Raw genomic sequence first — 22,708 nt, 5'->3', positions numbered from 1 at the left:
AATCAGGACTGAACACAGGCTCTGTGGATGTGTGAGAAAAAAAACTCTAGAGCAGCTAGGTCATGGTGGGGCTCTATATGGGGTACCATCACATAGGATCCCAGAAAGAGTCAACCATCTGAGCAAACCCTGCTTCTTACACCACCATTTCAGAGAGAGGCACTTCTGTGGGGTGATTTTGGGTTAAAACTTTCTGTGCTGTTTTCTCATCAGTAAACCAGGGATCATGATAGTAGTCCACGAGAAGACATGATATGCAATGTGCCTTAGCTTTTTTTTTTTTTTTTTAAGTCATCTAGTAAAAAAAAAAAAAAAAAAAAAAAAAATTTTTTTTTTTTTTTTAGTACTGCTATAACAGAAATACCACAAGTGGATGGCTTTAACAAAGAGAAATTTATTATCTCACAGTCTAGTAGGTTACAAGTCCAAATTCAGGGTGTTAGCTCCAGGAGAAGGCTTTCTCTCTTTGTCGACTCAGAAGGAAGGTCCCATCCTCAACCCTTCCCTGGTTGAGGACCTTCTCCTGGTGCTGCTTTCTTGATGGTATGAGACTTCCAACTCTGCTTGCTTCCCTTTCCTTTTCTGTAAAGAGATAAAAGGTGGTGCAGGCCACACCCTAGGGAAACTCCCTTTACATTGGGTCTGAGTAAAGGTAGTGCTACAATCCCACTCTAATCTTCTCAATACAAAATTACAATAACAAAATGGAGGACAATGACAGAATACTAGGTATCATGGCCTAACCAAGTTAATAAACACATTTTTGGGGGGACATAATTCAATCCATGACACAATGTAAAAAAAATTACACTAGTACACTAAATGTTCAGAACAATCCTGATTATATTAAAACCATTAATTTGTTGTAATGAAGGGCTGAAAAATAAGAATAAACAAAATATCAGCAGTGGTGACATTCTAAGTGCTTTTTTAACAGATACTTTTCAGTTCAAATCAGATTTTCTACAATGAGGACATGCTATTTGTACACAAAAAAAATTATAGCTTGACTTCGTTGATAAAAAGAAAACACAGGCTCCAAGTGAGCTTCTTGGATCAAGGAGACACATGAGACTATGCAGACAGCTTCTGACCAGAGGGGAGACGAGAGGGCAAAGGGGGTCAGAAGCTATCTGAATGGAAAAGAAAAGAGACAGTGGAGGAAAGGAGTGTGCTGTCTCATTAGGGGGAGAGCAACTAGGACTATATAGCAAAGTATATATAAATTTTTGTATGAGAAACTTATTTGATTTGTAAACTTTCACTTAAAGCACAAAAACTTAAAAACGCACACTTAAAAACACTCATGTGTTGATGAAATTTTCTAATGAAATGAGTTTTTTAAATAAATTAACCAAATGGAAACAACACTTACCAAAATCCATGTCCTAGAATTGAAAGGAAGCTTAGAGGGATATTTATCACTGGTATATGTTTAACAGAAAATAAAAAGTAGAAATTAATGCACATAGGAATAAGGAAGCAGTAATTTTCATAGTTGTACATTTAATAAAATTCCTCCCTGTGATGGTTATGGTTGTGTCAGCTTGGCTGGACCATGATTCTCAGTGGTTTGGCAGTTATGATGCAGTTTGCCAGTCATATTATGATTACTTCCATGATAAGTTTTGATGCAATGTGATCACCTCCATAATGGGCTCTGCAGTGAGTAGCCAATCAGTTGAAAGGAGTTTCCTCAGAGGTGTGGACTGCATCAAATATAAGTAGACTTTCTGGTAAGGCTTGTGGACTTTTGCTAGCACTGGATCCTACACCTGTCTCCTGTTCATCTAACCTGTGGTTCTTGGGACCTGAGCTAGCAGCTTAGCTGCTGTCTTGCATGCCAATCTTGGGATTTGTCAGTCATCACTGCCTATGAACCAGAGGCCTGGTGTTTGACTTGCCAATCTTGGGTTTGCCATCCCCTGCAGCTACGTGAATGAGAAGAAGCCTCCAGCCTGACCCATGGACTTGGGATATTCCAGCTGCTAAAACTGTGTAAGCTATTTCTTTGATATAAATCTCTCTATATACATATTTATAACCCTTACTGGTTTTGCTTTTCTAGAAAATCTAGCTTAAGGCTCCCTTGCTAGAAATATTTGTACAGAAATAGGAAAATTATGTCATTGAAGGGTTTCTCAGGACTGACAATTACAAGGTTTCCCACTGTATGAGGTCTAATAAGCGTCCTGAGGGAGGAGGGACACTGAAGACTTCCATCATCTTTTATATTCACAGGACCAGTATGGAATCTCCCACATGTCTGTCAGTTTGTAGTACTGTGGGAGCTTGCATGTTGCTGTGATGCTGGAACCTATGCCACCTTAGAAAGAAACACCTTAGAAGAAAGCAGTCTACTTTTGAGAATCAGCCAGTGAAAACCTTATGAATAGAAGCGGAACATTGTCTGATATAGTGTGGGAATATGAGCCCCCCAGGAATCAAATCAACTACATCTGTTGAAAGGGACAATGGAAAAGCTCAGTATCATCAGTAAGAACAATGCCAGGGGCCAACTGTGGAACAGACCATCAATTGTTCATATGCAAGTTCAAGCTGAAAGTGAAGAAAATCAGAGCAAGTCCACGAGAGCCAAAATACAACCTTGAGTATATCCCACCTGAATTTAGAGACAATCTCATGAATAGATTTGACATGATGAACACTAATGACCGAAGATCAGACGAGTTGTGCAATGACATCAAGGATATCATACATGAAGAAGGCAAGACGTTACCGAAAAGACAACAAAGAAAGGACCAAGATAGATGTCAGAGGAGACTCTGAAACTTGCTCTCGAATGTCAAGCAGCTAAAAGCAAAAGAAGAAATGACGAAGTAAAAGAACTGAACAGAAGATTTCAAACGGCGGCTCGAGAAGACAAAGTAAAGTATTATAATGACATATGCTAAGAGCTGCAGATAGAAAACCAAAAGGGAAGAACACGGTCAGAGCTTTTCAAGCTGAAAGAACTAGAGAAAAAATTCAAGTCTTAAGTCACAATAACGAAGGATTCTATGGGGAAAATATTAAATGACACAGGAAGCATCAAAAGAAGATGGAAGAAACACGCAGGGTCATTATATCAAAAAGAATTAGTCGACGTTTAACCATTTCAAGAGGCAGGACATGATCAGGAACCGATAGTACTGAAGGATGAAGTCCAAGCTGCACTGAAGGAACTGAAGGAAAACAAGGCTCTGGGAATTGATGGAATATCTATCAATTGAGATGTTTCAACAAACAGATGCAGTGCAGGAAGTGCTCGCTTGTCTATGCCAAGAAATCTGGAAGACAGCTAGCTGGCCAACCGACTGGAAGAGATCCATATTTATGCCTATTCCCAGGGAGAGTCATCCAACCAAATGCAGAAATTATCGAATAACATCAGCAATATCACATGCAAGCAAAATTTTGCTGAAGATCATTTAAAAGCAGCTGCAACAGTGTATTGACAGGGAACTGCCAGATATTCAGGTCAGATTCAGAAGAGGACGTGGAACCAGGGATAATCATTGCTAGTGTCAGATGGATCCTGGCTGAGAGCAGAGAATACCAGAAGGATCTTTACCTATGTTTTATTGACTATGCAAAGGCATTTGACTACGTGGATCATAACAAATTATGGATAACATTGTGAAGAATGGGGATTCCAGAACACTTAATCGTGCTCATGAGGAAACTGTACATAGATCAAGAGGCAGTTGTTCGGGCAGAACAAGGGGACACTGAGTGGTTTAAAGTCAGGAAAGGTATGTATCAGGATTGTATCCTTTCACCATACCTATTCAATCTGTATGCTGAGCAAATAATCTGAGAAGATGGACTGTATGAAGAACAGGGCATCAGGATTGGAGGAAGACTCATTAACAACCTGTGTTATGCAGATGACACAACCTTACTTGCTGAAAGTGAAGAAGACTTGAAGCACTTACTGATGAAGATCAAAGACCACGGCCTTCAGTATGGATTACATCCCAACATAAAACGAAAACCCTCACAACTGTTCCAATAAGCAACATCCTGATAAACGGAGAAAAGACTGAAGTTGTCAGGGATTTCATTTCACTTGGATCTACAATCAACACCCAGGGAAGCAGAAGTCAAGAAATCAAAGGCCGCATTGCATTGGGTAAATCTGCTGCAAAGGACCTCTTTAAAGTGTTGAAAAGCAAAGATGTCACCTTGAGGACTAAGGTGCACCTGACCCAAGCCATAGTATTTTCAACTGCATCAAGAGTATGTGAAAGCTGGACAATGAATAAGGAAGACCAAAGAAGAACTGACACCTTTGAATTGTGGTGTTGGCGAAGAATACTGAATATAGCATGGACTGCCAAAAGAACGAACAAATCTGTCTTGGAAGAAGTACAACCAGAATGTTCCTTAGAAGGTTGGTGAGACTGTCTCTTACATACTTTGGACATGTTGTTGGGTTGGATCAGTCCCTGGAGAAGAACATCATGCTTGGTAAAGTACTGGGTCAGAGGAAAAGAGGAAGACCCTCAATGAGATGGATTGACACTGTGGCTGCAACCATGGGCTCAAGTATAACAATGATTTTAAGGATGGCACAGGACCGGGCAGTATTTCATTCTGTTGTGCATAGGGTTGCTATGAGTCGGAACCAAATCGACAGCACCTAACAACAATGATACGGAATATGATTTATCTCAAATGTTCCCAGGTACTTCACATTTACATGATACTCTTGTGTGACTTTTCACATGCTCTGTTACTGAAATAGGGAAGGCTTTTCCGTACATGTGAAAGTCACCGAAAGCAGGGAAGAAAAAGAAAAATTTTCCCACATTCCTTACACATCTATGGTTTCCCTGCTGCATATCTTTTTTCAGGTTTGAGAAAATATAAAGGATAAAGTTACCCAGAGTTACTCACATGTATGTTGCTTCTGTCCAGTATTCCTAATCAGAAGTGTTGAAAAGCATGAGAGACAACTGAAGACATTCCCACATATCTTACATTAATAAGTTCTTTCTTCACTGGGAGAACTTATATGTCTACTGAGGTTTGAGGAATGAATAGACTTTTCTACATTCCATCCATTCAAAGGTCCTCTCTCCACTGTGATCCCTTATATGTGCAGTGAGCGATGAGGAACTATTAAAGGTTTTCCCACACTCCTTAGATTTGTAAGGCCCCTCCCCCCCAGTGAGCTCTCATATGTTTAGTGAGGGGTGAGGAACTACTAAAGGCTTTCCCACACTCATTACATTCATAAAGCCTCTCTCCACTATGAGTTCTTATATGTGTAGTGAAGTGTGAGGAAGTACTAAAGGCTTTCCCACACTCCTTACATTCGTAAGGCCTCTCCCTACTGTGAGTTCTTATATGTGTAGTGAGGTGTGACGAACTATTAAAGGCTTTCCCACATTCCTTACATTCATAAGGCCTCACTCCGCTATGCGTTCTTTTATGTGCAGTGAGGGATGAAGAAACACTAAAAGCTTTTCCACATTCCTTACATCCATAAGGCCTCTCTCCACTGTGAGCCCTTATATGTACAGTGAGGTGTGAGGAACGACTAAAGGCTTTCCCACACTTCTTACATTCATAGGGCCTCTCTCCACTGTGAGTTCTTATATGTGCAGTGAGGTTTGAGGAACGACTAAAGGCCTTCCCGCATTCCTTACATTCATAAGGCCTCTCTCCACTGTGAGTTCTTATATGTGCAGTGAGGGATGAAGAAATACTAAAAGGTTTTCCACATTCTTTACATTTATAAGGCCTCTGTCCACTGTGAGTTCTTATATGTCTAGTGAGGCATGAAGAACTACTAAAGGCTTTCCCACATTCCTTACATTCATAAGGCCTCTCTCCACTGTGAGTTCTTACATGTGCAGTGAGGGATGAAGAAATACTAAAAGCTTTTCCACATTCCTTACATTCATAAGGCCTCTCTCCACTGTGAGTTCTTGTATGTCTAGTTAGGTGTGAGGAACTACTAAAGGCTTTCCCACATTCGTTACATTCATAAGGCCTCTCTCCACTGTGAGTTCTTGTATGGGCAGTGAGGCATGAGGGAGTACTAAAGGCTTTCCCACATTCCTTACAATCATAAGGCCTCTTTTCACTGTGAGTTCTTATATGTACAGTGCGGTGTGAGGAACTAAAGGCTTTTCCATATTCCTCACGTTCATAAGGCCTCTCTCCACTGTGAGAACGTATATGTCTAATGAGGTGTGAGGAACAACGAAAGGCTTTTCCACATTCCTTACATTCACAAGGCCACTTTCCACATTGAGGTCTTACATATTTGGTGAGAGGTGAGGAACAACTGCAGAGTCTCCCAGAACTCTTACATTCACAAAATTTCTCTCCAGTAAGAGTTATCACACGAGGTATTAGGGAAAAGGGAAAACTGCAGGCTTCTCCACATTCCTTATACTGATAAGGTTTGTATCCAGCGTGAGATCTGATGTGATGCTTAAAAGTATGATCCATGAAGGCTTTTCCACACTCACAACATTCAGAAGGATTTACTCCAGCAGGAATTCTCTTGAGCCTAGAAAGATTAGTAATTCAGCTGAAAGTTACTCCACACGGATTATCTTATTTTTCTTTACCTTGTTTATTTTCACAGACACTCTCTACCACATAAAAATAGGCAGCAAATTGATAAAATTAAATTTGATACCATCCCACAATTATCATACTCAGAGAACGCGTGTCTCCTGTTATGAACTGTCTCATGTTGCATAGTTTGAATTATCTCAAAGAAGTTGATACCATTATTGTCATAGTCTTTCTAAATAACAGGGCTTTCTGTACAAGTGAAATATGTCTGAAATAATATATGGTTCACATTTATGAAAATACTATGTTGTGAAAACTATGTGAACACAGCATTTTAGAGCTTGTTTTATACACACACACACACACACACACACACAGAAATGTCATAACACCTAAATACCCTGAGGCACTGCTCAGTGACATGAATGATACCCACCTCACACAATTTCCCTGGTTGTTGTGATGATCTTCGGTGTCACATAATTCACAGATTTCTTCTATCATGGAGGACCAGAAGTCATTCTTCATGGATTTTTGTCTATTGTTACGCTGTTGAAAAACTGACCCAATAATTTTAAGTGGAGTTTCATAACATGAAACAAAACAGTACGGAAATTTTATAAGGAACAAGGGAGGTATGAAGAAAGACGCTGTGGCATTTGGCTGTTCCAGGACTTTGGCAAGGGTCAAATGGGTAAGAAATTTATTTTAAAAAATGACTCCATGATGATTGAGAGTAAGGTGATATAAGTATGGTGTAACTAGGAGAGTAAATTAGTAAGGTACTGCAAATATTACACGTGAGTAAAGGTAATATTTAAAGAGGAAATGGGGGAGGTCTTTTCCCACAAACAGAGAAGGCATGAGAGTACTGATAAAAATTTTAAAAAGTCAGCTCAGGTATGTGTGGAAGTTCAATGTTCTGAAACCAAAAGAGATTTCTTTGAATTGATTTATTCCATTGTAATTCTGTACCAACAGGGCTGGTCCTTCAAACAATTTTTACCTTCCCGGTGTTTCCTGATACTGCAGCTCTGGATAAGTCCTATTTCCACTCTACTAAAATCTTCCCTTTTCTTCTGAGGGAAAAAATTAGTGTGGTTGACATGGTGCTCATGGGGAAAGGCAGATCATGAGGGAAGGCAGAGGAGCACATTTTCCTGGCATTTCATCAATACTTTAGTCTCCAGCATTTCTAGCACTGACAGGTGTGATCTTATATTCAGCAACATAATACCACACAATTTGTAATAAACAAGGTTCCATCCACAAATCTCTTTTACCCCAAAGTGACCCCTGAAGCCAATGCTCACATTTAAAACACATAAAGATTCTCAAGGCTTTTAAGCACAAGAGAAATAATGCAATGCATAGCTTTTTACATTCATGGAGCAGTTACTATATTCTAAGTTTCATGAGGGCAGTGAAAATGCCTGTCATGTTCGCCAAGTTATTCTTCAACCCAATTTGTATAAAAAGATCAATGAGTATGACATGTTTCTTCAGTAAAAAAGTAAATACAAAAATAAAACCATTTTTACCTGAGTCCAGGTTCCTGAAGGTTTCCATCATCACATCTTTGTAGAGTTTCCTCTGAGAAAAATCCAGCAAAGCCCACTCTTCCTGGGTAAATTTCATAGCCACATCCTCAAATAACACTGAGTCCTAAAACATCACACAGATTCTGGATCAGCAAGGTATTATCTTTCCCAATGTGTACAAAAAAGAATGGGTGAGGCTGCCAATCTTGGGGAACTGAGAATACATAGTGAGAAGACACAAGGTTCAGTGCTCTACTCTAGAGTGTCGCCATCAGCCTCATCCCTTGTCTGTCTGCATTTACTGCCTGAATGTTGGTTGGCATTTTATCTCACAGATTTAACAATATAGCTGACATACCGAACTTATCTCTCTGTAGTGTGACTATTAGCAATTCCAATTTTATTTCTCTCTGTATTTATGGTCCAGAACTGCCAGAACATGTAGCAGAAGGGAGAGAAATCCTCTACAAACCAAAGACGTATTTCATCATTCAGATCATCATTTCTTTATGGAAAAATATCAATTTCACCTCCTTCCATAAGATCCACCAAAAATCAACAAAACACGGACCACTGGGTTAAAACAGGATGAGATACTAATAAAAGGGATACAGTGAAACACTGGAAGCTTTATCTTGCTTTAACAGAGAAAACAAGCATCAGAATCAGAACTGGATTTGGCAGAGATTTTGGAATTATCAGAGTGCAAATTTAAAATAACTATCACTCACACGGTAACGCTTCCAGTGGAAAAACTGGACCACATGGAAAAACAGATGGGTAATGTGAGCAAAGAGATGAAAAACCTAAGAAAACTCAAAAGGAAATCCTAGAAATCAAAAGCAGTGTAAGACATGAACGGTATCTTTAATGGGATTAACAATAGATTAGACATGGCAGAAGAAATAATCAAAGAGGTTCAAGATAGGTCAATAGAAACATCCAAAACTGAGAAGAGGAAAAAGGAAACACAATAACCAAGTACACGGAAACAAAAAGTGTAACACACACATAATGAGAATACAAGAGAAGAGAGATACTAGAAGTAGCATTTGAAGTAATACTGGCTGATAATTTTACAAAATTAATGACAGACATCAAATAGCATATCTACAAGTTCAGACAACAGCAAGAGGGATAAATTGAAAAAAATCTACACCGAGGCATGTTATATTAAACTACAGAAAATCAAACACATGGACAAAATTATGAAAGAAGCCATGAGAGAAAACACAGCCCTCTGTCCTACTTACCTAGTGCTGCTATAACAGAAATTCTACAAGTGGATACGTTTAAAGAACAGAAACTTATTCTCTCAGAGTTAGTTGTTCTCAGGTGACATCGAGTTAGTTTGTACTCACAGTTACCCTATGTACAACAGAACAAAACACTGCCCAGTCCTGCGACATCTTCACAATCATTGTTATGCTTGAGTCCATTGTTGCAGCCACTGTGTCAATCCATCTCGTTGAGGGTTCTCTTTTTGCTCACCTTCTACTTTACCGGGTAGGATGTCCTACTCCAGGAACTGATCCCTCCTGATATTATGTCTAAAGGAAGTGAGATGTAGTTTCGCCATCCTGGCTCCTAAGGAGCATTCTGGCTGTACTTCTTCCAAGATAAATTTGTTTGCCCTTTTGGCAGTCCATGGTACCATTCAATATTCTTCGCTGACACCATAATTTAAAGGTGTTAATTCTTCTTTGGTCTGCCTTATGCACTGTCCAGGTTTTATATGTATATGAGGCAACTGAAAACACCATGGATTGGGTCTGGGCCCTCTTTAAATCTTAAAGGTGACATCTTTGCTTTTCAACACTTTAAAGAGGTCTTTTACAGCACATTTGCCCAATGCAATGCATGTTTTGATTTCTTGACTGCTGCTTCCATAGGTGTTGACTATGGATCCAAGTAAAATGAAATCTATGACAACTTTGATCTTTTCTCCATTTATCATGATGTTGCTTATAGGTCCAATTATGAAGAGTTTTGTTTCGTGCTGAGGTATAATTCATACTGAAGGCTGTAGTCTTTGATCTTCATCAGTAAGTGCTTCAATTCCTCTTCACTTTCAGCAAGCAATGTTGTGTCATCTCCATAATGCAGGTTGTTAATGAATTTTCTTCCAATCCTGATGCCCCTTTCTTCTTCACAGAGTCCAGTTTTCAGATTATTTGCTCAGCATACAGATTGAGTAAATATGGTAAAAGGATACAACTCTGATGCACATCTTTCCTGACTTTAAACCACTCAGTATTTCCTTGTTCCATTCAAAAGACTGCTTCTTGATCTATGTACAGGTTCCTCATGACCGCAACTGTTCTAGAATTCCCATTCTAGACCACGTGGATCAGAGACGCCACCAACTTGAGACCAGAAGAACCAGATGGTGCCTGGCTACAATCAATAACCACCCTGACAGGAAACAAACATAGATTTCTGAATAGAGCAGGAGAAAAATGTAGAATGGAACCCAAATTTACGTAAAAAGACTAGAGTTAATGGTCTAACAGAGATTGGAGGAACCCGCAAAACTATGGCCCCCGGAGGCACTGTTAACCCAGAACTGAAACCATTTCTGAAGCCCACTTTTCAGACAAAGATTAGATAGGCCTATACAACAAAAAAATAATACACATGAGCAATGTACTTCTTAGTTCAATCAAATATATAAGACCAAATGGGCAGCTCCTTCCCAAAAGGAGGATGAGAAGGCAGGAATGGCAGGAACTGGTTGAATGGACACAGGGAAACCAGGGTAGAAAGAAGGACTGTGCTGTTACATTGTACAGATTGCAACTAATGTAACAAAAAACATGTATATAATTTTTTGCATGAGAAATTCACTTGAGCTGTAAACTTTCACTTAAGTATGCACACACACACAAAATTAAAGGGCAAAAAAAAAAAAAGATACCATTTCATTGCTCAAATTACAGGTGCCTTCTAGATTTGTTTGCCAAAAGTACCCTCTTACATGAGGTTTCTTCAAAAGCACCTCTACGCCTATTTTTCACATGCTGGTGTTAAAAAAGGTAGCACAGCAGACATATGAAAATACATTACATGGGGCAGGCACAGTTGACAAGCAAACAAAAAATGAGCACATTATTTGAGTAAAAATATGGTATAGTTGATATGGTAGGTTAGAGAAAAGACAGATTCAAATAAAACGCTCAGTTAAAACAAAAAAAAAATAGAAAACAGTGAAAGAGAAAAAAGGAGAAAATGAAAAAGAAATAAGGGATAACAAATAGAAACAACAGCAAATAAGGTAGTTATTAATACAATTATATCAATAACCGTCTTATCTAAATAAAACAATTAAAACAAAAACTACTTGGTCTACAAGCAATACACTTCACATATAAAATCCCAGAAATATTAAAGGTAAATGAACAAAAAGAGATCAGGAGATGGTGACACAAGTAGCTACAAGCTCGGTCCTCCAAGAAACACCCAAAAAACAAACAAACAAAAAAAACAAGGGAAAACTGGCAGAACCAACTATCAGAATATTGGAACCTGTCAAAGGTTTACATGCAAGTGGAAAAAAACAGGTTTATATGCATGTAAAAGCTGAACAATGAACAAGGAAGACTGAAGAAGAACTGACGCCTTTGAGTTGTGGTACTGGCGAGGAATATTGAATATACCATGGACTGCCAGAACAATGAACGAATCTGTCTTGGAAGAAGTACAACCAGAATGAGCCTTAGAAGTAAGGATGGTGAGATTATATCTTACATGCTTTGGACATGTTGTCAGGAAGGATTAGTCCCTGGAGAAGGACATCATGCTTGGTAAAGTACAGTGAAAAAGAGGAAGACCCTCAACGAGATGGACTTACACAGTGGCTGCAACAATGGCTGCAACAAAGCATAACAACAATTGTGAGCATGCCACAGGACCAGACAGTGTTTCGTTCTGTAGTACATAGGGTCGCTATAAGTCAGAACTGACTTGACGGCACCTGACAACAACAACAACGTACTGTAGATAAAATAGAGAATAGACAAACAGGTGAATCACTGAAAACAATAACGTGGTGTTTTAGAAAGATCAATAAAATTGACAAATCTTTTGCTAGACTCACTAAAGAGAGAAAAGGCAAATTAACTGAAATAAAAAATGAATGTGGAGATATAACTATCGATCATATAGAAATAAAAAATGAATGTGGAGATATAACTATCGATCATATAGAAATAAAAAGCATTACAAGAGAACACTGTGTTTAACTGTATTCCAACAAATTAGATAACCTAGATGAAATGGGAAATTTCTAGAAACACACAAATTACATACATTGACTCAAGAAGAAACAGAAAATTTCAACAGAACTGTAACAAGAGATAGAAGCAGTAATCAACCTCATCCCAGCAATGAACAGACCAAAATCTGATGGCTTCACTGCTGAATTCCATCAAACATTTAAAGAATTCACTTCAATTCTTCTCAAACTCCTCCAAAAACAGAAGAGAACACTTTCTAACTCATTCTATGAGGGGAGGATTACTTTGATACCAAAAGCAGATACAGGCATGGCTAGTGAAATATAAAAGGTAGACCAGTGCCCCCAGGAATGTAGATGCAAAAATACTCAATAATATACTAGGAAACTAAACCCAACAGCATATTAAAAGAATTATGCACCATGACCAAGTGAGATTTATCCCAGTGTGCAATGACGGTTAAAAATTAGAAAATCAACATAATATACTACATCAATAATATGAAGGAAAAAAAATATGGCTATATTCACTGATGAAGAAAAAGTAATCACAAAATCCAGCACCCTTAGAACTGTCCCATATGGTTTCTACGGACAGCTGATAGATTCGAACTGCCGACCTTCTGCCAACCACTATGCCAGCAGGGCTCCAATTTCATGTATACATAGCTCAAAAGAGGTAAAACTCAACAATATATAGTTTACAAATTAAGACTTGGATGGTAAGGTTGTAATAACAGTAACAGTAATAATACATCCTTAACTATTAAAAAAAAAAATTTTTTTTTTTTAATAGTAGTTACCTCCAGGTTAATGAGATCAGGGCAGGACATGCTGGGAGGCTCTAAAAATTCTACAAATCCTATTTATAATCACATGCTGAAATTAGTGTTATTAAAACTTTACATGAAAAGCTTCACGTAGTCTTCGTTTATATTTTACAATAGAAAGCTTAAGGCATTATTTAAATCTTGGAAAGAAATGTAATTTTCATATATTAGTTTTACCAAGTAATCCGAACCCTTTCACTGTAATTTAACTTGTCTTAGGTAAAGAGCCCTGGTGGGGGAGTGGTTAAGAGTTCAGCTACTAACCAAAAGGTCAGCAGTTTGAATTCACCAGCTGCTCCTTGAAAACCCCATGGGGCAGTTCTACTCTGTCCTATAGGGTTGCTACGATTCGGAATCAATTTGATGGCAACGGTTTTTTTTTTTTTTTTGACCTTTGGTAAGAAGGACTTACATGCCTAAATTTTTGATACCTGGATCTTAGAATTTTACATTTACATTCACTAGAGAAAACTGTGTAAAAGCAAAATGGTGGAAACTTTCAGAATGTCCAGACACAATGATTAGGTTAAAAACAAGAAAGAAAGAGAGAAAGCTAAGGTATATCTGCAAGACAAGGCTTCCCAGCTTGGAACCAAGTCCTGTTTACGTTCTCACCTTCTACTAACCAAGAATGACCAGGAGAGGCTCAGGAGTTCCACATGAACAAAGGTTTATTAGTGACAGAGAAAATGAAACAAAAGCCTGCGAGGGAGGGACGGAGAGGGGCTTATGTCTACGCTAGCCTCCAGTCTCTCCCTGAAAGGAGGTTTTTCTGGAGTTTATAAGAGGTTTTAGGCGGGAAGGGTCTCGTTTTATGCATTGCTTTCTGGGGAAAACGGTGAGGCTTTCTGAGCAACAGAGGGGTTAAGAAATTAGGTGCGCGCACATCTGGAATCCAAGGTGGAGTCAGTTTGGACAATGTCATGTCACCACTGCGTTGTCTCAGTGACCACTTGACAAGACTGTCAGGTCGCACCCATTCTCATTGCCCATGCCCCAGGGATCCACTGATTCTGTTCATCTTTGGAATGCAGCTTGTAGGGAAGATATGGAGAGCTTCATGCGTCAGAGTCCAGGATGTGGGCTATCTTGTAACACCACCCCCTGTGGTGGGGTCCTGAAAAATAACTTACAAGAAAGATATGCAGGACGCCACCCCATAGTGGGGTCCTGAAAAACAGCTTGAGAGAGATATGTAAAATGCCACCCTCGTAGTGGGGTCCTGAAAAACAACTTGGGAGAAATAATGTAAGATGCCACCCTCGTAGTGGGGTCCTGAAAAACAACCTGGGAGAAATAATGTAAGATGCCACCCTCATAGTGGGGTCCCGAAAAATAACTTCGGAGAGAGATATGTAATACTTTGTGCATCGTGGGCTGCATGTGTGGGCTGTGTTGTAACATCTCCCACAGGATAGAGTCCCAGATCAACAGGCCTGTTATTCTGGCCTTGAGGGTCTCCAGCCTTCTGTCCCTATCTCAAACTGACCCTACGAATGCCAGTAAATTTCCATTTGTCAGAAGAGACTGCCTTAAACTAGCCCAAACCAGATCTGGCTTGCCCAGCATGTGCAGAAGGGCCAGCAGTGACCGTTCATTGACCTCAACAGAGGGGGCAGCAACAGGTGGAACAAATCAGAGGGAAAATCATCATCCAGACCCTATTTCGAAACAAGAGGTCTGATGAGAACCATGTCACCTTCTGTTTCCTGGCCACCTTCTAGAATTATTCCTCCCCTGTACCCCAGCGTGGCTGCCATCTTGCTGCCCAAATCACATATAAGCCCTACTTCCCCAAAGCTGGGGGAGTTGGATCTGGGGAACATTCTCCAACTCCCTGCCCTGTGCATCACAATAAAGTTACTTTCTCTTTCTCAAAGACCAGGGTCTAGATTGTTAGCAAGTCTGAACGCACGGCACAGAGCTTACCTTCTGGGGTTCAGCAACATATTCACTGAATGCAGTATTATGGAGTTTAATACAACTTTAAACTGTTCTGCAGGCTGCAGGATAAAAAAGGCAAGGTGGATGAGCCTCACCTTTCTTTCCCTCATTGCCAGCCATTTCCATGGCCCTTCCTGTCTCTGAACCTAAACACCCAGAAATAGGTCAGAGTTCATCCTTGGCCACCCTGAGCCAGGTCAAAACATCACTGGCCACCCAGGACCAGGTCATCAGGTACCAGCTGTTCGCTCAGGAGTCTGTACAACTCTCTGCACTTCAGATCAGAGCCTCCCTTTATCTGTCTCTGGTCCTCTGGTACTACGCCACAATTGGAAGAACTCTATCCTTCTTCATCAACTGCCCCTGCGGGCTTTCCCTTTCCACCACTCACCCACGCTGGGTCTTCACAAACTGACTGCCTGTGCAGCCCTTTCTTTGAATTAGCCACAGAGCTAATTCAGAGTCTCATTGCCCCTGCAATAGTTGTCATTGTTAGGTGCCCTCAAGTGGTTTCTGACTCATAGCTAGCTTATATACAACTGAAAGAAACACAGCCCAGTCTTGGGCGATCCTCATGATCATTGTTATACTTGAGCCCATTGTTGCAGTCACAATGTCAATCCATATCGTTGAGGGTCTTCCTCTTTTTTGCTGACCCTCTACTTTACGAGGCATAACATCCTTCTCCAGGGGCTGATCCCTCCTGATAATGTCAGAATTATATGAGAACAAGTCTCACCAACCTCACTTCTAAGGAGCATTCTGGCTGTACTTCTTCCAGGACAGATTTGTTCATTCTTTTGGCAGTCCATGGTATATTCAGTATTCTTCATCAACATCGTAATTCAAAGGCATCAATTCTTCTTTGGTCTTTCTAACTTACTGTCTGGCAGTCAGACCCTGGCCTTGTTCTGATTGATAGTGCTGAGCTTTTCCTTCTTCTTTATGCACAGATGTAGTAGATTTGATTCTTGTGTATTCCATCTGATAAGGTCCACATTTATAGTCACCGTTTATGTTGCTGAAAAAGGTATTTGCAATGAAGAATTCATTGATCTTGCAAAATCTATCATGCGATTTCCAGCATTGTTTCTATCACCAAGGCTATATTTTCCAACTAATGATCCTTCTTCTTTGTTTCCAACTTTTGCATTCTAATCACAAGTAATTATCAATGCATCCTGATTGCATGTTGGATCAATTTCAGACTGCAGAAATTGATAAAAATCTTCAATTTCTTCATCTTTGACTTTAGTGGTTGGTGAGTAAATATGAAAATATTAGTATTAACTGGTCTTCCATGTAGGCGTATGGATATTATTCTATCACTGACAGTATTGTACTTCAGGATAGACCTTGTTCTTTTTGATGAGGAAAACAATGCCATTCCTCTCCAACCTGTCATTCTTGACATAGTAGACCATGTTATTGTCTGATTCAAAATGGCCAATGCCAGTGCATTTCAGCTCATAAATGCCTAGGATATCAATCATTATGTAGTTCATTTCATTTCTGACGATTTCCAATTTGCCTAGGTTCATACTTTGCACATTTCACGTTCCGAGTATGAGAGAGATCCTGGTAGCATGATACTTCCACGGTCACCAGGGATGTACCACCCCCACTCCTGTGCATGGATGTTCTCTCACCGATCCAGCAAGTTCAAAGAGGAAGCTCCAAGGTCCAGGGCCTTTTAGTCATTGGGATTTCAATGACTGAATCATTGAAATCCCTGCTCTCTTCCTGAAGTACTTCACCAGGTGTGTGGCCTGTGTAGCCCCTACCTGCCTCCCTATTTTGGAAATCAAATGCGTTATGTTCAAAAACAATGTTAGTTTCAGAAATCAGGAACGAAAGTCCAGTCCTTGTTCTCTGTCTCCAAACTGTAGATGTATTGTTATGAACAAAGAACTAGTATAAATTCCGTTATATCTTCTGTGTAATAAAGTAAGGAAAAATATTTTTAATTCTACTTCCTCGAATTTACATGAAGAAAAGCTGGCAAGATGCTTAAGAGATTTCACAATAAAGGTGGCTATCTAAAGTGAAATAAGAATGGTCTGGATGATGACAAGAGTAGGCCTAAGTCTTCACAAAATATCCTTTTTAATGAAGTTCACATTGAGATTTGAACTGTGAAGGGATTATCTATTAGAAAACAACAATTTTACTTTTAAACATAATACAAATCAAATGTGATATTTAATGTTTTTCTAGGAATTCCTATTCACAAGCAAAAAAACACTTAAGATTTAATCACTTAAGGCCTATTTGTTATGGAATGGTCTAATGCACCAGAGTAAATCACAAAACTGTACCTCAGAGCTGTTTAAACACAGTGACCAGGGATATCAGTCTTTACCATCCATTTTTATCTCACTCAGGAGGATGTCTTCAAAACGGCTAGATAATTTAATACATTAGGGGTTCTGGCATAATATGTTAAATGTAGTAGGAGTCTTCCAGATCCTTCTAAAAAATTAGGCTCTCATCAGGAGATTTTGTCATTCAACACAGAGCACCAAGGCCAAGGGTGGGGATGTTAAGGCCCCATGGTGCCAGCTCTGAGAGTTACATAAGGAAGGTAAACTCAGGCACGCAAGCCTTGAAAAACCATATATGTGTAGGAGAAGGGCCCACTGACAGTGGAGCAGAGCCTTAAGATTCCTCCTAGGGATCAGTCCCTTGGCATTTTCTGCCACTCTTTTACCTCACTGAGCAACCTCAGGGTCAGGAGCACTCATCTGGATCCCAATAATTCTTATCTGGCCTCACAGAGAATAACCCAGTTCTCTATGGTATTCGCCATTTCCTTGCTCCAGCTTCTGGAAGTATAAGTGAATGCCCTCTCTAAGCCCCAAAAGCCAGTTCAGTAAGAGGGATGGGAGTGGAAATCAGAGCCACTAGGCAGTTTGGAGGCAGATGAATGGTCTACACAGCCAGAGCAGTTGAAATCCTTACTTGTGAATGCATGGCTGTGCAGGACGGTCACCCTAGGTCTCCAGAGGCATAAACTGGATTAGTTCCCTCTGTAGCACGCCTTGAACCTAAAATGAGAGAAGGATGAGGAAGAAAACAGTATTGAGTAAGGACGTAGTGACAGGTTCTTGGCCGTCAGCTGTATCCCTAGGCAGAACTTCCTCCCTGGCTCAAGGGAATGCTCTACTATGAAACCAAAAACAAAACAAATAAACAAACAAAAATGTCACATCCAACTCAACAGCCCTATAGGACAGAGTAGAGCTGCCCCACAGGGTTTCCAAGGAGCAGCTGACACATTCTAACTATGGAGCTTTTGGTTAGTAGCCATAGCTCTTAACCACTGTGCCACCAGGGCTCCCTACCCTGAGGGTATTTGCATTTAAGGTAGAATAGGCTCTAGCCTTCCAGGGTACTTGCCTGTATTCTTCATGCAGTTCTATGGGACTCTTCCTTCTGGCAAGCAGACCCCCCAAAAAACCCACTGCTGTCGAGTCAGTTTTGACTCATAGTGACCCTATAGTACAGAGCAGAACTGCCCCATACGGTTTCTAAGGAGTGCCTGGTGGATCTGAACTGCCAACCTTTTGGTTAGCAGCCATAGCCCTTAACCACTACTCCATCAGGGTTTACAACCAGACCACAGATGGAGGAATTTACTTATCTCAGAGCATGAGAAGCATCCAGGCCTGGTAAGGCACAAAAACTTGATTTCCTCTAGGATGTAAGGGGTCCAAAGTTGAGGTTGTGGGTTCATCTATGTAACTTTGTCCCTTGTAGATCAACACACTATTAATTTGATCTCAATATGACTGAATTTTGAGGGAGAACATATTTTCTAAGTTTGGTGAATGAACTCATCGATCATCACTGATTTTTTATTATATGCAGTTAAGACTCTTGATTTGTATTTGTTCAATTTTCATTTCATATACAGCACTGTAATATCTGATCAATATTTTTCCCATTGATTTTACAATTAACATTTTTCTTCCCGTCTTTTTTTTTTCCTTCTCAATCAGCCATGACAGTAGTCCTCAAGATGTCTAGAAGTATGAGAGGATTCCCAAACACTTTCTCTTTCAACCTTATACTGAATCAAAGAACCAAAAATCAGAAAATTATTAATTTTTTCTAAAGAGCTGTCTCTCACTGCTGTTCCCATTTCTTTCCACACCACCTGCCCATGCAGCTGACTCCATCTCCAGCTCTCTCGGTATAAATATTCTATTTCTTGCATGGTTTTTACACCAGTGTCCCCGCTTTAGGCATTACCCTTTTTTTTTTTTTTTTTACTATTCTCTCTAATGTTGTTGTTGTTAGGTGTACAACACCTGTCTTAGTCATCTAGTGCTGCTATAACAGAAATACTACAAATGGATGGCTTTAACAAAGAGAAGTTTATTCTCTCACGGTCTAGTAGGCTAGAAGTCTAAATTCAGGGCGCCAGATCCAGGGTAAGGCTTTCTCTCTCTGTCGGCTTGAGGGTCCTTGTCATCAGTCGTCCCTTGGTCTGGGAACATCTCCGTGCAGGAACCTCAGGTCTAAAGGGCGTGCTTTGCTCCCGGTGCTGCTTTCTTGGTAGTATGAGCTCCCCACTCTCTGCTAGCTTCCCTTTCCTTTTATCTCTTGAGAGATAAAAGGTGGTGCAGGCCCTACACCAAAGAAACTCTCTTAACATTGGATCAGGGATGTGACCTGGTAATGGTGTTAAAATCCCACCCTAATCCTCTTTAACATAAAATTACAATCACAAAATGGAGGACAACCACAGAATACTGGGAATCATGGCCTAAATGAAGTTGATATATTCATTTTTCGGGGGGACATAATTCAATCCATGACAACACCTATGCAAAACAGAACAAAACAGTGCCTGGTCCTGCACCATCCTCACAATTGTTAGGCTTTAGATCACTGTTAGAGCCACTGCATCAATCCATCTCGTTAAGGGTCTTCCTCTTTTTTACTGACCCTCTACCAAGCATGATGTCCTTCAGGGACTGTACCTTCCTGATAACATGTCCAAAGTACGTGAGATGAAGTCTTGCCATCCTTACTTCTAAGGAGCATTCAGACTGTACTTTTTCCAAGACAGGTTTGTTCATTGTTTTGGCAGTTTATGGTGTATTAATATTCTTAATCAATACCATAATTCAAAGGGTTAATTCTTTCGTCTTCCTTATTTATTATACAGTTTTCACATGCATATGAGGCAGCTGAAAACACCATGGCTTGGGTCAGATAAACCTTACTCTTCATGGTGACATCTATAATTTTTAACACTTTTGCAGCATATTTGGCCAATGCAATGCATCTTTTGATTTCTTGACTGCTGCTTCCATGAGTGTTGATTGTGGAGCCAAGTAAAATGAAATCCTTGACAACTTCAAATCTTTTCTCTGTTTTATCATGATGTTGCTTATTGGTCCAGTTGCAAGGGTTTTTGTTTTCTTTATGTTGAGGTATAATCCATACTGAAGGCTGTGGTCTTTGATCTTCATCAGTAAGCACTGTATTTCTTCACTTTCAGCAAGTAAGGTTGTGTCATCTACATAATGCAGGTTGTTAATGAGTCTTCCTCCAATCCTGATGCACTGTTCTTCTTCAGATAGTCCAGCTTCTCAGATCATGTGCTCAGCATACGTACTGAGTAAGCATGGCAAAAGGTTAGAATCCTGATGCACACCTTTCCTGACTTTAAACCACAAAGTACTCCCTTGTTCTATTCAAACAACTGCCTCTTGGCCTATGTATAGGTTCCTCATGAGCACAATTAAGTGTTTTGGAATTCTCATTCTTCTCAATGTTATCTATAATTTGTTATGACCCACAAAGTCAAATGCCTTTGCATAGTCAATAAAACACAAGCAAACAACTTTCTGGTATTCTCTGCTTTCAGCCAGGATCCATCTGACATCAGTGATGATATCCCTTATTCCATGTCCTCTTATGTATCCGGCTTGAATTTCTGGCAGTTCCCTATTGATGTACAGCTGCAGCCGCTTTTGAATGATCTTCAGCAAAATTTTACTTGTGTGTGATATTAATAATATTGTTCGATAATTTCTGCATTCAGTTGGATCACCTTTATTTGGAATAGGCATAAATATGGAACTCTTCCAGTCGGCTGGCCAGGTAACTGTCTTCCAAATTTCTTGGCATGGACAAGTGAGCACTTCCAGGGCTGCATCCATGAGTTGTAGCATATCAGTTGGAAATCCAACAATTCCTGGATTCTTGTTTTTAGCCAATGTTTTCAGAGCAGCTTGGACCTCTTCCTTCAATACCATTGGTTCCTGATTATATGCTACCTTCTGAAATGGTTAAACGTTGATCAATTCTTTTTGGTACAGTGACTTTGTGTATTCCTACCATTTTCTTTTGATGCTTCCTGAGTCCTTTAATAAATTCTTTCTAAGAGCAGTGTAATTTTAATCCATATCTTTATTTCTATACTTACGATTTTCAGCATAAACTGGGAGCTTGTTAGATTTATAGAATCTTAAGTCCCATCCCAGACCTGCTGAATCAAAATCTGCATTTTAACAAGTTCCCCTGTTATCCACATCCACATTCAATTTTGACAAGCACTCACTGCTCTATAGCCTGTAACTGAAGGATGAACATTCTAACAATTGATACCCTTTGAACCATCTACACCTACATTGGATCATTCCACTGATTCAGAACCATCTTCCACGTCTAGGCCACTTCACATTCCTCCTTAACGTGTTCATAACAACTGCTTGATTTCATTCATTTATGGTTGTCATTTCCAAAATCTATTTCCAGTACAGGAACTGGTGTGTTCTGTTTGCAATCACAAATATACTCACACTCGCTCCTGCTAAATACCCATCAGTGGTTGTCCACTGGCCGTTACAAAAGCTGAGTAGTCAGCAGGGTTCTAAACCGCCTACTACAATAGCTTCCTCCAGTGTGGCTCACAGCACCTCCCACTTTGTTTTCTGTGTTTCAACCTCAGCTGACACTCATCAAAGAATGGATGATAGTGGGTTCTCTGCTGCCTCAAGAATTTACACATTAATTTTTCCAAAGAAAATACTCTTTCCATCCCTACTCATTCCACATCCTATCAACCCTGCTCAACCAGGTACGTAGATAAACTACATTTTTTAAATCTTCGCTTAAATAGTTTTCCCTTCCAAGCAGTCTAACCTGACTCTCGGATTAGGTTCTATTTTCACATTATCAATGTCCTTGTTTCTCATTATTTATTAAGACTGTCTTGACTCGATGGCAACGGGTTTGGTTTTTGGTTTTTCTATACTAGACTTGAAATCTACGGGTTAAAAAAAAAACAACCTGTTGCCTTCAAGTTGATTCTGACTCATAGCAACCCTACATGACAGGGTAGAACTGCTCCATAGGGTTTCCCAGCCTATAATCTTAATGGAAGCAGTGCACTCGGAGGTGTTGATGGGTTCAAACAACCAACTTTTCAGTAAGGAACTGAGCATGTAGCCACTGTGCCGCCAGGTCTCCTTGATCAATGGGTGGGCACTATGTATTTAATTTTCTTATTCCTTCTGACCTATGACACTGACCACTGAAGACACACACAGAATAATCACACACACACACATCATCACTTGTTGCATATACTCTTGAGAAGC

At 39.9% G+C, this 22,708-nt stretch overlaps 1 protein-coding gene across 6 annotated transcripts in view; it reads right to left on the bottom strand.

Annotated features, from left to right (window-relative positions):
* Window positions 1–382: 382 nt before the first annotated feature.
* Window positions 383–22,708, bottom strand: part of LOC100664667 (zinc finger protein OZF-like) — a 49,471-nt gene continuing 27,145 nt past the window's right edge. For 5 of the 6 annotated variants that reach the window (XM_064280848.1, XM_064280846.1, XM_064280849.1 and 2 more), the window contains exons 3-6: window positions 18,051–18,136; window positions 8,082–8,205; window positions 6,977–7,100; window positions 383–6,529 (exon numbers count right to left, since the gene is read on the bottom strand). In XM_064280848.1, the coding sequence (XP_064136918.1) occupies window positions 5,149–6,529; window positions 6,977–7,100; window positions 8,082–8,205; window positions 18,051–18,062 (1,641 nt within the window). In that variant the 5' untranslated portion in view covers window positions 18,063–18,136 and the 3' untranslated portion in view covers window positions 383–5,148. The remainder of the gene's footprint in view (window positions 6,530–6,976; window positions 7,101–8,081; window positions 8,206–18,050; window positions 18,137–22,708) is intronic. The other variant, XM_064280852.1, reaches the window with a different exon arrangement.

The sequence above is a fragment of the Loxodonta africana genome, chromosome 3 (assembly GCF_030014295.1).
Source record: "Loxodonta africana isolate mLoxAfr1 chromosome 3, mLoxAfr1.hap2, whole genome shotgun sequence".
Taxonomy (NCBI): Eukaryota; Metazoa; Chordata; class Mammalia; order Proboscidea; family Elephantidae; genus Loxodonta; species Loxodonta africana.
Note: the sequence above shows the minus strand (reverse complement) of the source record. Positions and strands in the feature narration are given on the sequence as shown.